Below are 14,279 nucleotides of genomic sequence, written 5' to 3'. Positions count from 1 at the left end.
TTCCGCCTCTCCCACTCATTCCATTTGTATTACGCAAACGGAAACAACAGTCGCTAACGCTCATCCTAGTAGCTCCCACTTGGGCACGCCAACCCTGGTTCACCACACTTCTGGAACTATCTCTAATATTGTTCTAACAAGGCTCATGGGTCCCCCATTTGAACCAATGCACAAATGCGAACTGCAGTTCCTAACATGGAAAGTGGCTTTCCTTGTCGCAATCGCATCCCTGCGTAGAGTAAGTGAAATACAAGCCTTAACTCTTGAAGAACCCTTCCTACGACTACATCGTAACAAAGTGGTTCTTAGAACAAACCCAAAATTCCTCCCTAAAGTTATCTCCCCTTTCCATCTAAACCAGTCAGTCGAACTGCCAGTTTTCTTCCCTAATCCAGACTCAGTAGCTGAGAGGGCACTTCATACCTTAGATGTTTAAAGAGCCTTGCTTTATTACATCGACAGAACCAAACCTTTTCGGAAAACCAAGCAACTGTTTGTTGCTTTCGCACCACCACATAAGGGCATCCCCATCTCCAAATCGCGTATAGCCAGGTGGATAGTTAAATGTATCCAAATATGTTACCAAAAAGCTAAACGTACTCTTACAGTTCCCCCTAGGGCGCACTCCACGCGTAAAATAGGGGCTTTTATGGCATTCTTGGGGAACATCCCCTTAGAAGACATTTGCAAAGCAGCCACATGGTCTACTACACACACCTTCACTAAGCACTACTGTGTCGATGTGCAATCCAAACAACAAGCTTCAGTAGGCCAAGCTGTCCTAAAAACTCTATTCCAAACTGCTGCAACTGATACAGGTGAGCACCGCTAGGGGAGACACTGCTATATAGTCTATCCTTAGTGTGTGATCTGCAGCTCATATGCCTCGAACGGAATATGCTACTTACCAGTATGCATCTGTTCTTGGCATGTAGAGCTGCAGAGCCACACACGCCCACCCGCCTCCCCGGGACCTGTATCTGTTCCAGCATTGTCTTAATTAGACACTACACATGGACATCCTTTCTTTCTACTTCTTATACACTCCATCATTTCCCATCATGGCAAAAAACAATCTGAGGATGGAGTGGATGCCCATGCGCACTGTTGTCAGGGGAGGAGTCACCCATCTCGTGACCAAAGACTTCTTCCGAAGACAACAACAACCTGCAATCATCCGAGCCCAACACCAGATGGCGATCTTATCCTTAGTGTGTGGCTCTGCAGCTCTACATGCCAAGAACAGATGCATACTGGTAAGTAGCATATTCCTTCCTTACATGGAAAGTAGCTTTCCTAGTTGCAATCACCTCTCTCAGGAGGATAAGTGAGATCCAGGCTTTAACCAAACAAGAACCATTCTTACAAATACATCGTAACAAGGTGGTTCGTAGAACAAATCCAAAATTCCTTCCCAAAGTAATCTCTGCTTTTCATCTTAACCAATCCATAGAGTCACCAGTGTTTTTCCAAAACCCGGACTCTGTAGCAGAGAGAGCTCTTCACGCACTTGACGTAAAAAGAGCTCTACTTTATTATATTGACAGGACTAAGCCCTTTAGAAAGACAAAATCATTATTCATAGCTTTCTCACCACCTCATAAACGACACCCCATCTCCAAAGCTGGGATTGCTAGATGGATAGTCAAATGCATTCAGATATGCTACCAAAAGGCTAAACGCACATTAACAATTCCCCCTAGAGCGCACTCAACACGCGAACTAGAGGCTTCCATGGCATTCTTAGGGAACATTCCCCTTATATGACATCTGTAAGGCAGCAACATGGTCTACAACTCGCGCGCCCGCTATCCTCTGCTCATGACGTCACATATTACAGCATTCATGACATGGTCACTGGCATCACTGATGACATCATCCTTGTGATAGAGTGGCGGTCGCGCGAGTTATAGTTATCTCAACTAACTATAACGGGGGAATTTCATTGGTTTTTTACGAGTGAAATATCCACCTAACTATAACATGTGTGAAACCTATGGCTTTTAAGTGAATATATATATATATATATATATATATATATATATATATATATATATATATATATATATATATATATATATATATATATATATATATATATATAATGTATTTATTACTAAACACTCTCTACTAACCTCTTTATGAGATTAGATAACAAGGTACACAATATTAATACACTAGAACAACAGTAAATAGCACAATACACAGTGAGCCCCAGGGGGAGATCAAACCGTATAAGAAAATGGTACAACATCCACGACTTGACTAGACACAGTGCCTAGAGCACGTAGAATCGCTGGGACCCCAAGGAACCACCCAAGGTAGTGACACAGGGGACTCACGGGGGACGCGTGCAGTGTGAGAATACAGCCGTGAGCTCCGTACAATCCTATGGGAAAGTCACGGTTGGAATTTTAAAGATTAAGGACACTTAGGAGAGGACTTTGAGCAAACCCTTTCAAACTTAGAAGTTTCTAAGGCCAGCACCCATGTGAGCACCAAAGTACTCGTGTTGCCTAACACAGGGAAGCCGGGTGCATAGGTGTCAAATGGTGTCGGGAGTCTTCGTCATTTTCAATGACGTGATGCTGCAAAGTGCTGCTGCCAGGAAGATGAGAAGTGTCCTGTGTGATCCAAGCCTGGATCGGACCTGAGAAGAACCTGAAAGCAGAGGGGACAGAGCCAAAAAGCATATGCTGCTGCAAATGTGCATGATGTCCAGGAGTACAGGTTGCACGGTCCCCACATGGGCAGCGGGCCTCAGTGCCTAGTCACTACAGAAATCAAGGTGCTACATCAATTAAATACATGTTGTAACTGCTGCACTATTGTACTGCCCCTTTCACATTTTCATCCATTGCTATTGAGGGTGCATACTTGAGTATATTTTCTTCACCTGTAAATGTATGCTTTTTGCAGGACCTCAGCAATTTCCAGAATATGGCTGGGCATTGGGTGGCATTTCTTCATCTGTGTATGTTCCTTAATGTTCTTTGGTAATGATATAATGAGACCAGCGATTTGGTGCTGTATTTACTGCAGAGTCTATGCTTTGTAGATGTTTGAACTGGAAGCTGCTCTTGTTGGCAATCATTACCTCGCCGACTTGCAATTCAAAATGCTAATGTAAGGCAAGGTATTAATAGAGTAACGGAAAGCTGCACCCCACACCTGTGTAGTTGTTTGAAATCTAGCCCCACAGTTTGATATCCTGGACTCCTTGTGCGGCATTTCCAAAGGAGTGGCTACCTTTCTTTGTAGTCTCCTGGTTCTCACTGTAGTAAAAGATTTCAGGCCCCACATGCTAACATCTGTTCACTTTTCCTTTCCCAGGAGCACTCTCCCAGCGGTACTGATGAAGACTGATTTGGGACCGAAAAACATTCCCCCGGACCACTGGGCTCCTCCTTCCAAAGCATGGGAGAACTGCATTCCTCTTTGCTCTAATTTTTAACGGGTAGCAACAGTTGTAGTTTTGGACTTTGAAACAAACTGTATAAAAACCAAACTCTTCCATATTTATTCTGCGGGAGTCGGTTGCCCCTATGCACGGCATATCGTCGGCTCCTGGCAGTCGTAGCATTGGGATCAGCATTAACTCTTAAATAAGAGTCAGGTTTGTGCAGAAAACACTTGACATATGTACATATATATTTTTCTGCTTTGGGCGGTAGTGTAGGGTGGGGGGTGCAGTATTTGAATCACTGTAGTTTAAACCGTGGATGCATGTGTGTAGCTGTTCACTTCTCTCTAGTACTGTATTTCATGAAAGACAGGTCACGAATCTCAAGCTGCCTTCCCCTGCGGAGAGGTAGTGCAGGCTGTGTGTATGTCTGCGTGTATGTATGTGCGTCAGTATCACTGGATTTCAAACAGTAATAAATTAAAATAAAACCCTATTTCAGTTTTTATTTCATACAGTTCATCTTATGTGTTAATGCTCTAAGGTGATTGCTTAGATGGCAGATTAGCGTAAGACCATGTCACAGTCCTTGTAATGTTGGATCGCAGGGATGGATTGTTAGCAGCGGACCAATGTGACATGCTGTAGAAAAAAGTGATGGGGCAGTCACTACATTCTGTGCCACCATGGTCTTCCTGACTCTGGCTTTTGGATGCCTTCACCTATTGTTTCAGACATAACCTTCCTTCATTAAACGAAGAGCCTTGAATAAAGCAGAGGTGCAAACTGATTTCCTGTACCAGTGTACACAATTGCTTCAGCCTACTATCACTCGCACTATATCATTTTCTCCAGTGCCATACTTGGACTCTTGGTACTTAAAAAAGTTCCACTTTGACTTAAAAAGTAATTAAACAATACTTTTGATGAATTTTTAAGGTGATGGTGATATATGTTAATACTGAAACTCAATTGTAAAAAAAACCCTTAATGTTTAGGGAAAAAATGCTTATAAGAAACTGTTTTAAATTAGCTGTTTAAGCCGCATTATCTTTTAATTTTAAAAAGGCGGATTATGTTGGGGTTTTCTTCCATGTGTTGTCCTTTTTTCTGTAACTACCTTATATATATTTTTTAATTAATTTAATAAAACATATTTGTGGATACTTATGGATACTTCACCTGGTAAATCACTTTCAAGTGCTAGAATTGATCTGGAAATTTCAATCATCTCTCCTTTGCCTAAAGATTGTGTCAAGGGTTCTACTTGATCCCAGGATCTTCCCTGTACATGATGTTATGAAGCCATATATGATGCCTCCTGGCTGCGCTAATGTTTTTTTACATCCCACACATGGCAAATGCGGGCCCAAGGATTTCATCAAAAATTGCTTGTTTTGCTATGCATTGACTGTGTATCTACCCTGAAGATTTCAGAGTTTAAATATATTATTCCTGCAGCAAGCAGATGTCGCTCTTCAATTCCCACAGTTTCTATGTCTAGTATTTTGGACCTAAAAAGAACTCAAGGTCATGTGTGGGTTGCCTCATGCTTGTCAAAAGACAACAAGAAGATGGAGGTAAAGCTCTACATGGCGCAGGCCTGCAACAAACATAACAGTTACAGCTGTAGATCTCACTGTGGTTCACTTCAATTGGTAAGCCTTTGAAAGAGGCCGTTTCCAAATAATCCTGCAAGAAGCAAACCAAAAGAAATTCTCCCAGTTCGCAATGTTTTGCCCACTAAGGGATAAAGGCTTTCAGTTGGTGGCTCAGTTCCCCGATTCCAGTCTAGACATCATCCGAAGAAGCCTATATAGGCAGAGATTCAACTAGGAAATTACTTTCTCTGGGACTGGAGCACTTTACCCATTTTCTAGAGAGTATGTTTCCCCGCGCTAACCCCCCATGGGAAGCCACTTTCACCCAGGCTGTGCTAGCCATCTTCTGATCCATTTCAACTCCATATGGCGCATCTTTGGGACCTCCAATCAGGCTTCCACTAGTGGCTCCATCCGTCATGCTAGCTGTTCTGGCACCACCAGAAGCACCTCTAATGCTGTCAAAGGCTTTGCTAGTTGCTCCACCTCTAGCATCTGTACGGGACTCATTATTGATGAGGTGCCAGCTTAAGATCTGATATAGGAAGTCACAAACGTTCAGAAAACAGTGTTCAAGGCATATGAGCTGCAGATTACACACTTTTGCATAGATAACCATCTGGTGTTGGGCCCGGATGTTTGCAGTTTGTTTTTCCTCTTGGAAAGTCTTTGGAAGTCACGAGGTCGGTGACTCCTCCCTTGGTTCGTATTGCGCATGGGCTTCGGCTCCATCCTCAGATTGTTTTTTTCCGCCATCGGGCTCGGATGTAATACTTCGCGCTCCGGTTCCGAACATTCCAGTTCGACGATCGAAGCGGAATCCTCGCTCTCCGCGGTATTGTTTAGATACTGATCTCATCAATCACCTTCTTCTTCGACGCACCTTCGATTCCAGTCATCGACGGCGGCCTTCGGGCCTATCCAGGCTCCGGTCCCGGCTGATGGAAAGAACTCCATTCAAGAAGTGCCCTCGATGTGGGTCCAAATTCCCTCACACCGATCTTCATGAGGTGTGCAACCTCTGCCTCTCCCCTGAACACGAGGCTCGAGACTGTCCCGCCTGCAAGTCTTTTAGATCTAAAAAGACTATTCGAGATCGAAGGGCCAGACGAAAAATGGCGCACTCCTCGACCTCCGTTCCAGTCGACATCTTCGGGGACGACGTCGAAGCTCCGGGACACCAGCACACTGAAGAGGACCTCGTCAGTGTTTCCGAAGCCGACGACTCGGATGTGGAGGACATCACCCCGGCGCAGAGGGTCGTGAGTAAAATACCCCCTCCCCACACCCGCGCCGACACCCAAAAAGGCTTCGGTCACGCCTTCGGGCCTAGGCAAGACCAAAGACACTGCTTCGAACACCCCACCTTTGGACCCGGCGACGAAGCCAATTAAGCCTTCCGGCGGCTCGGGCTCGAGCCAGCCTGCCAGCGGTGCCGAAAAAACACCCTTCGGCACCGAAGAAAAGATCGGACTCTACCTCGACACCGAGCTCCACACCAAAACCCTCGGTGTCCAAACCCAGCCTCTCGGTGCCGACCAAACATCATAAGGCCCCCGGCACCGACACTCCCGCGCCGAAGCCTGTCTCGGCACCGAACAAAAAATCGGAGGTTCCCAAAAAGCACGGCACAGACAAGCCTAAGAAGCCGTCGGCCCCAAAAACGTCGGCGCCGACCGAACAACTGGTGTCGCAAGAACTTTTTACACTGGATCCTTTGCAAAAAACACTTACCAAGGATCCAAAAACTGGACATTTGGCACTGTCTTCTAAAAAGAGACACTTGGACAAACCAGCTCCACCTCCACCTCCAAAGAGGAAGGACTGTGCTACCTCCCCTTTCAGAGTGCCTTCCCCACCTCCTCCACCCTCTCCACCTCCACCCCCACCCCCTCTACCTTCTCCACCCCTGCCTCATCGCTCTCCGACCCCGTCTCCAGACCATGATGATCAGGGGGACCCATACTATGACCCAGCAGATGTGCCACAAGACCCCACCCCTACAGGATCCCCAGACCCCTGGGATGATTATAATAATCCAGACATTCCAGATGTCCCACAAGATGACCTCTATCCATCCAGGCCATCTCCACCAGAAGACTCACTAGGTTTTCACCACCTACTTCAGAGGGCGGCACATTATCACGGGGTAGAGCTACACACTGACCCAGTAGAGGAAGATTTCCTCTTAGACACCTTTGATACTGCGCATAGGTCTACTGCTATACTACCTATGCTCAAAGGGGTAATAAAACATGCGCCAGAGGTTTTTAAGGACCCAGTCAGGGCTAGGGTTCTAAACCCACGCATAGAAAAAAAGTATAAACCTGCCCCTACAGATCCTGCCTACATCAAAGGGCCAGCGCCTCTGGATTCCCTCGTGGTATCCACCGCAAGAAAGAGATCAGATTCCCAGGCGTCAGGCGAAGCACCACCACCTGACAAGGAATCAAAGCTCCTAGACGCGTCAGGAAAACGCACTGCATCACATGCAGCTAATATATGGCGTATCGCCAACACTGAAGCGCTATTGGCCAGATATGACAGAGCGCATTATGATGAACTAGAAACCATCATGCACCATCTCCCAGAAAAATATAAAAATAGGGCCAATGAATTAATCCACGAGGGTAAGACCATAACTAATACCTCTATACGCTGTGCCTTAGATGCAGCAGACACAGCCTCCAGGGCCATTAACACCAGTGTCCTACTCCGTCGACACGCTTGGCTGAGAGTTTCAGACTTTAAACCCGAGGTACAAGCCTCCATATTAAACCATCCATTCGATCAGGAACATTTTTTCGGTCCAAAGATAGACGAGGCCCTCGAGAAGATGAAGAAAGACACAGATACGGCGAAATCTATGGGAGCCCTACAGTCACACCCTCCTAGGCGCTCCTTTCGCCGCTCTTCCTTTCGGGGCACAGGCAGAGGCTACTCCTCAGACAGCGCGTCCACGTCCTACAAATCCCCTCCTCAGTCCACCTTCACAAAAGGTTATCAAAGAGGCGGCTATAGAGGAAATAACAATAAAGGCAGAGGCAAAACAAATACCGCCCGCTCTGCCACACCGCCTACCCAATGACTTTCCCCTGCTCCCCCCAGACCATCCCACTCCGGTCGGGGGCAGACTACAACATTTCCTTCACATCTGGGAGTCCATCACATCACACAAGTGGGTGACCCAAATTTATTTGTTCAGGGTACTGCCTAGAACTCACATCTCACCCCCCAACATTCCACCCAGGCAGCGCCCAATGTCACAATAACATTCCATGTTACTAAGACAGGAGGTAATGGAACAGGTCCCCCACGATCAGCAAAATGTAGGGGTCTACTCCCTATATTTTCTGATACCAAAAAGAGACGAGACTCTACGACCTATCTTAGATCTCCGGCCTCTAAACACATACATACATTCGGACCATTTTCACATGGTAACACTTCAGCAGGTACTTCCGCTCCTCTCCCAGAACGACTTTCTCACCACACTGGACTTGAAAGACTCGTACTTTCACATTCCGGTACACCATGCCCACAGAAAGTACCTCAGATTCGTAGTGGACGGGCAACACTACCAGTTCAAGGTGCTTCCATTCGGGGTCACAACAGCACCACGGGTATTTACCAAGTGCCTAGCGGTAGTGGCGGCACACCTCAGAAGACAGCACATTCACGTCTTCCCGTATCTGGACGACTGGCTCATAAAAGCCGCGTCCTACAACCAATGTGTACACCACACCGCCACTACAATCCAGCTACTTCACCAACTAGGCTTCACGGTGAACCACCAAAAGTCCCAGCTAACACCATCCCACATAAAGCAATACGTTGGTGCCACTATAGACACCTCAAAAGCTATTGCCTACCCCAATCCGGCAAGGATCGCAAGCATTCAGGCTTTGCGTCAAAAATTCATACTTCAACACTCCCTCCCAGCAAGAGTGTTTATGCAACTGATAGGGATGATGGCCTCTTGCTTTTTCATAGTACCTCATGCAAGACTCCAGATGCCTCCACTCCAAGAGTGCTTAGCGCGCCAATGGAACCAGGCCCAGGGGCAACTGACAGATCTGGTGTTGGTAGACGGTCGCACCCATCGCTCTCTGCAGTGGTGGAACACCACAAATCTTTCCAGAGGTCGACCGTTCCTCGACCCGGTTCCACAAATAATCCTGACAACAGACGCATCGCTCTCCGGCTGGGGAGCTCATCTACTACACCTCACAGTGCAGGGCACATGGACGCCGCAACAAAAGTTACTCCACATCAATCATCTGGAGTTACTGGCAATCTTTCTAGCCCTAAAAGCCTTTCACACACAGATTTTAGGCAAAGCAGTCCTTATCCGCACAGACAACATGACTGCCATGTACTACATCCAGAAACAAGGCGGCACACACTCTCCACAGCTCTCTCATCTAGCACAGAGCATGTGGAGATGGGCAATCCCACACAAAATTTTTCTCCTGGCCCAGCACGTCCCAGGAGTCCAAAACACCATGACAGATCTGCTCAGCAGACAGACGCAACAGATCCACGAGTGGGAACTTCACCCGCAGGTTCTTCACCCGTTCTTTCAGATGTGGGGGCATCCACAGATAGACCTATTTGCCACCCATGAAAACAAAAAATGCCCTTCGCCGCCAGATACCCACACCCATTGTCCAAAGGCAATGCGATATGGATGAACTGGTCAGGCAAATTTGCATACGCCTTTCCACCTCTCCCATTAATTCCATTAGTGGTGCGAAAGCTACAGCAGTACTCCCTCACACTCATTCTAGTAGCTCCAACATGGGCCAGACAACCGTGGTACACCACGCTGCTGGAACTCTCACTAGTGCCACACCAAAAATTACACCTCTCACCATGCCTCCTAACCCAGAACCATGGAGAGATCAGACGCCCGGACCCAGCTCAGCTCAACCTTGCGATCTGGCTCCTGAGATCCTAGAATTCGGATACCTTAACCTTCCCCCGACTGTATGAATGTTATCAAAGAAGCTAGACGCCCTACCACTAGAGCCTGCTACGCTGCCAAGCGGAAAAGATTTGTTGTTTATTGCCATAACAACACAATCAACCCTCTAGATGCATCCATACAGCACATCATAAGCTACTTACTACATCTACAAAGATGTAACCTAGCATATACATCCATTCGGCTACACCTCACAGCAATTGCCGCTTACCTACAAAACAGACAGCACCTATCACTTTTCAGAGTGCCTGCCATTAAAGCCTTCATGGAAGGCCTAAAACAAATAATTCCCCCCAGAGTGCCACCCTCACCTGTGTGGAACTTAAATATAGTGCTCACAAGGCTAATGGGTCCGCCTTTCGAACCCTTGCATAAATGCGAACTGCAATTCCTCACATGGAAAACAGCTTTCCTTGTAGCTATCACCTCCCTTAGAAGGGTCAGTGAAATACAAGCACTTACTATACAAGAAGCTTTTCTCCAAATGCACCCGAACAAGGTTGTCCTACGTACCAACCCAAAATTCCTACCCAAGGTCATCTCACCCTTTCATCTAAACCAATCGGTAGAATTACCGTTTTTTTTCTCGCAACCTCAAACGGTTGCAGAAAGGGCTCTACACACACTGGTTATTAAAAGGGCCTTGCTTTACTATATCCAGAGAACACAACCCTTCAGGAAGACAAAGCAACTGTTTGTCTCTTTCTCTCCACCTCATAAAGGCAACCCCATCTCCAAATCAGGGATAGCTAGGTGGATTGTAAAATGCATACAGATTTGCTACCACAAAGCAAAACGCACGCTATCTGTTCCCCCTAAAGCCCACTCTACAAGAAAGATAGGGGCTTCTATGGCTTTTCTAGGGAACATCCCATTAGATGATATCTGCAAGGCAGCTACATGGTCAACACCGCACACTTTCACTAAACATTACTGTGTAGATGTGCAAACCAAGCAACAAGCTAGTGTGGGCCAGGCTGTACTAAAAACACTATTTCAAACCACTGCAACAGATACCGGTGGTTGCCGCTAAGGTTGGGAACTGCTATATAGTCTATGCAAAAGTGTGTAATCTGCAGCTCATATGCCTCAAACGGAATATGCTACTTACCAGTATGCATCTGTTCTTGGCATGTAGAGCTGCAGATCTACACACGCCCACCCGCCTCCCCGGCTACCTGTATCTGTTCCAGTCTATCTTATTTAGATATAACACACATGGGTTTCTTCACTGTTATTACTACGCTCCATCTTTCCCTGTTGGCGAAATACAATCTGAGGATGGGGCCGAAGCCCATGCGCAATACGAACCAAGGGAGGACTCACCAACCTCGTGACTTCCAAAGACTTTCCAAGAGGAAAAACAAACTGCAAGCATCCGGGCCCAACACCAGATGGCGATCTATGCAAAAGTGTGTAGATCTGCAGCTCTACATGCCAAGAACAGATGCATACTGGTAAGTAGCATATTCCTTTTTTTTTTGTCAGGTCAAGTTGTGAGACATTGTTGGTGGTTGAGGAGGAACACCTTACAGACCCTGCCTTGTCATAAATATTTTGGTTGTTTTGAGGACCTCTTTGGCTCCAGTTCGGACCACATCCAAATGCTGAATATAGTCTACCATGATGAGCAGTGAAGAGTGCAGTCCTTCTACTGGCTTGGATGCAGGTCCTCTTAGGCCATATAGAATGCCAGTAATCTTGGGCACTTCCCCATAGAAGGCCTGGAGTGCCCTGGTGTAGGAAGCTGGCTCTGTATATACTATACCAAAATGAGGTATAGTGTGCCTAGAGTCCAGTGGAACCCCAAAGGTAGGCAGAGGTAAAAGTAGATGGCACCTTACTCTCTATTTGTGGTAGTGTGGGCGAGCAGTAATGTTTTATCATAGGGTAGTGTTAAGCATTTATTGTACAAACTCAGGCAAGAAATTATGTCACACTCTCAAAGACTGAAGTAAGACCAATTTGTTTGTATAAAAATATTATTTAGTTATTTTATTTCTAGAACCAAGCCAAGCCTGGTTTAGGTAAGTGAAATAATACTTTGTAAAATCGTACGCAGTAATTTACAGTTGAATGCAGGTTCATATGCAGTTGGTTGAATTACAGGTAGGTCAATCATCAGAATTACCTTTCAGTTACTTTTTAGATTACAATACTCATTACTTCTTGGATTACTATTTTGTTACTTTTGCTAATCAGTGTGATATGCCTAGATAATACACTGAGAAATTTCCTAGACAAAGGTTAGTAATTAACGTTTGGTACATTTGCAGTTTTTCAACTTTGCATACAAACTAACTCCACACTTGAAAGAATTTCCAAAGAAAAGCTGTCAATGCAATCCTATGGGAGGAAATTAAGTTATCGGTTTACAGGTAAGTACTTGTTTGTGGGAGTTGGTATTCTGGGGTTACAACCAGGGTTCCCCAGGGTCGGGGATGCTCTTTCAGAACATCCTCAGCGGCACTAGGTCGGCTGTGTGCAGAGTGCTGAGGCCCAATGTTATCCAAAAGGGGGGCCTCCAGTTGGTGGCTGCTCACGAGCAGGCCACAAGGTTGTGGAAACCAAGCTCCCGCACTTAAGCTCAGGGCAAAGGGGGATCCAATATTTTTTTGAAAAACTTTTCTTTATTGATTTTTGCAATGATAATTTCAACAAAGACCTAGTGCAGCTACAGTGTAAGCATGATATAATAGTACATACAGGTCGGCAAAAAAAAAAACGGCAGAGGCTAACAAAGCTGTCATGTATTTGCAACAATTCTAATTGCCAAGATGGTGAAAATCACATGTGTACATCCCTATGATATTGACAGTTGCTCAGATAGCCCGGGTGTTCCCCTGTGTGTCCCTGTGCCCATAGGGCTATGTGGCTGTGATGGTGGAGCATCACCGCCACTCTGCATGGACAGTAAATAAGCATGGAATGGCTGCCGTATATCCAGGGGCCGAGCAGCCGCCGACTGTAGTGACGCATAAGTGTCGCTGTTCGTGTTGCAATAGGCCATACTGTGTAGCCATGTCTTCAACATAGGCACACGTTTGTTGCCCCAATTAAGGGCTACTTCATGCTTGGAAAAGAGGAGCGCAGTGGCTACGAATCACCGCCTAGATTTCGGGAGGTCATGTATTTACCCCATAAGCGCCAGCATTCGTATGGGTGCAAGCTCCATCTCTATCATACGGGAAATTTCCCCAAAGATTACCCTCCAATATCCTGCCATTTTATCACATGTCCATATGATGTGCACAAAGCCTGCTTCTGGAGAGCTGCATCTATCTGTGCTGATGATTGGGGGAGACTACGAATTTGCGTGCAACAGCGACTCCACTGTGAGTCAGAGATAGGATGGCCCAAGTCTAGCTCCCATGCCGCCCATACCCCAGCGACACAGCAGCCCTATATAGTCTGGACATGAGGTGAATCCCACTTGTATCTTTGATGCATGTCAGCAGGGGGAAATCGGGTGGTTCAATCGGGTAACTAAAACAGTTGGCCCTCTGTAACCTCTGAGGCACAAAATGATCCATAACTGTGGCCTCACGAAAACGGGGATCTTCTGTACGTGAGAAAATATGGCCACTGGGGAAAAGGTCTCCAAATGTTACCAAGTGAAATTTTGCTAAAGTCCGTTTCACCAGCGTCTCCTGCAGGATAGGGATCCAGCCATTGCCTGCCAGTGGCAGCTCAGTAGAGTATAGGAGGTGGGAACCAGTTATTTTAAGTAATCGATGCCAAGCCCAGCTTGTAGTGTAGAGAGAGTGTATATCTTGTGGGTCCCAGGGAAACCTAACAGGTATTAGTGTATTAAGGGACGCAGGGAGCGCCAGATCAGACTCCGGCATAAAATATGGAATCCTGGCATCAGCATAATACCATTGTCGGGCAAAGCTCGCCTGGGCCACTAAGTATAATATATTTCTGATGGATACATCTGCCTGTGGTTTCCTCACCTTATAAATATCCCCTCTGCGCCAGCATTCCGGAAACTTTTCGTAGCTCTCTGCACCGACGAGGTCGTCATGGCTCCGCACGCGGCTCCGCATGACGTCACTGGAGCCATAAGAAGACCACGTCGGCGTGATGACGTCAGTTCCTTTTTTTCCGCGCTACAAGCTAACGGATTTTCTGGGACTCTCCTGTCTTTCGACTGCTACTTTGTTTCGAGACTTTCTTTGTTTCTGTTTCAACTATGTCTGTTCCTAGGAAGTCAGGTTTCGAGCCCTGTAAGGAATGCCGAGGTCACATGTCCATTACTGACCCGCATGATGACTGTCTCTGGTTC

General features: G+C 46.4%; 1 protein-coding gene across 5 annotated transcripts in view; it reads left to right on the top strand.

The window, feature by feature from the left end:
• SMARCA4 (SWI/SNF related BAF chromatin remodeling complex subunit ATPase 4) overlaps positions 1-4,569 on the top strand; it is a 533,682-nt gene extending 529,113 nt beyond the window's left edge. For all 5 annotated transcript variants that reach the window (XM_085600653.1, XM_085600652.1, XM_085600651.1 and 2 more), the window contains exon 34: positions 3,334-4,569. In XM_085600653.1, the coding sequence (XP_085456779.1) occupies positions 3,334-3,366 (33 nt within the window). In that variant the 3' untranslated portion in view covers positions 3,367-4,569. The remainder of the gene's footprint in view (positions 1-3,333) is intronic.
• Positions 4,570-14,279: the final 9,710 nt, after the last annotated feature.

Source organism: Triturus cristatus, chromosome 4_2, assembly GCF_964204655.1.
Source record: "Triturus cristatus chromosome 4_2, aTriCri1.1, whole genome shotgun sequence".
NCBI classification, from domain to species: Eukaryota; Metazoa; Chordata; class Amphibia; order Caudata; family Salamandridae; genus Triturus; species Triturus cristatus.
The sequence above is the reverse complement of the archived record's forward strand: the minus strand, read 5'-3'. Positions and strand labels throughout refer to the sequence as shown.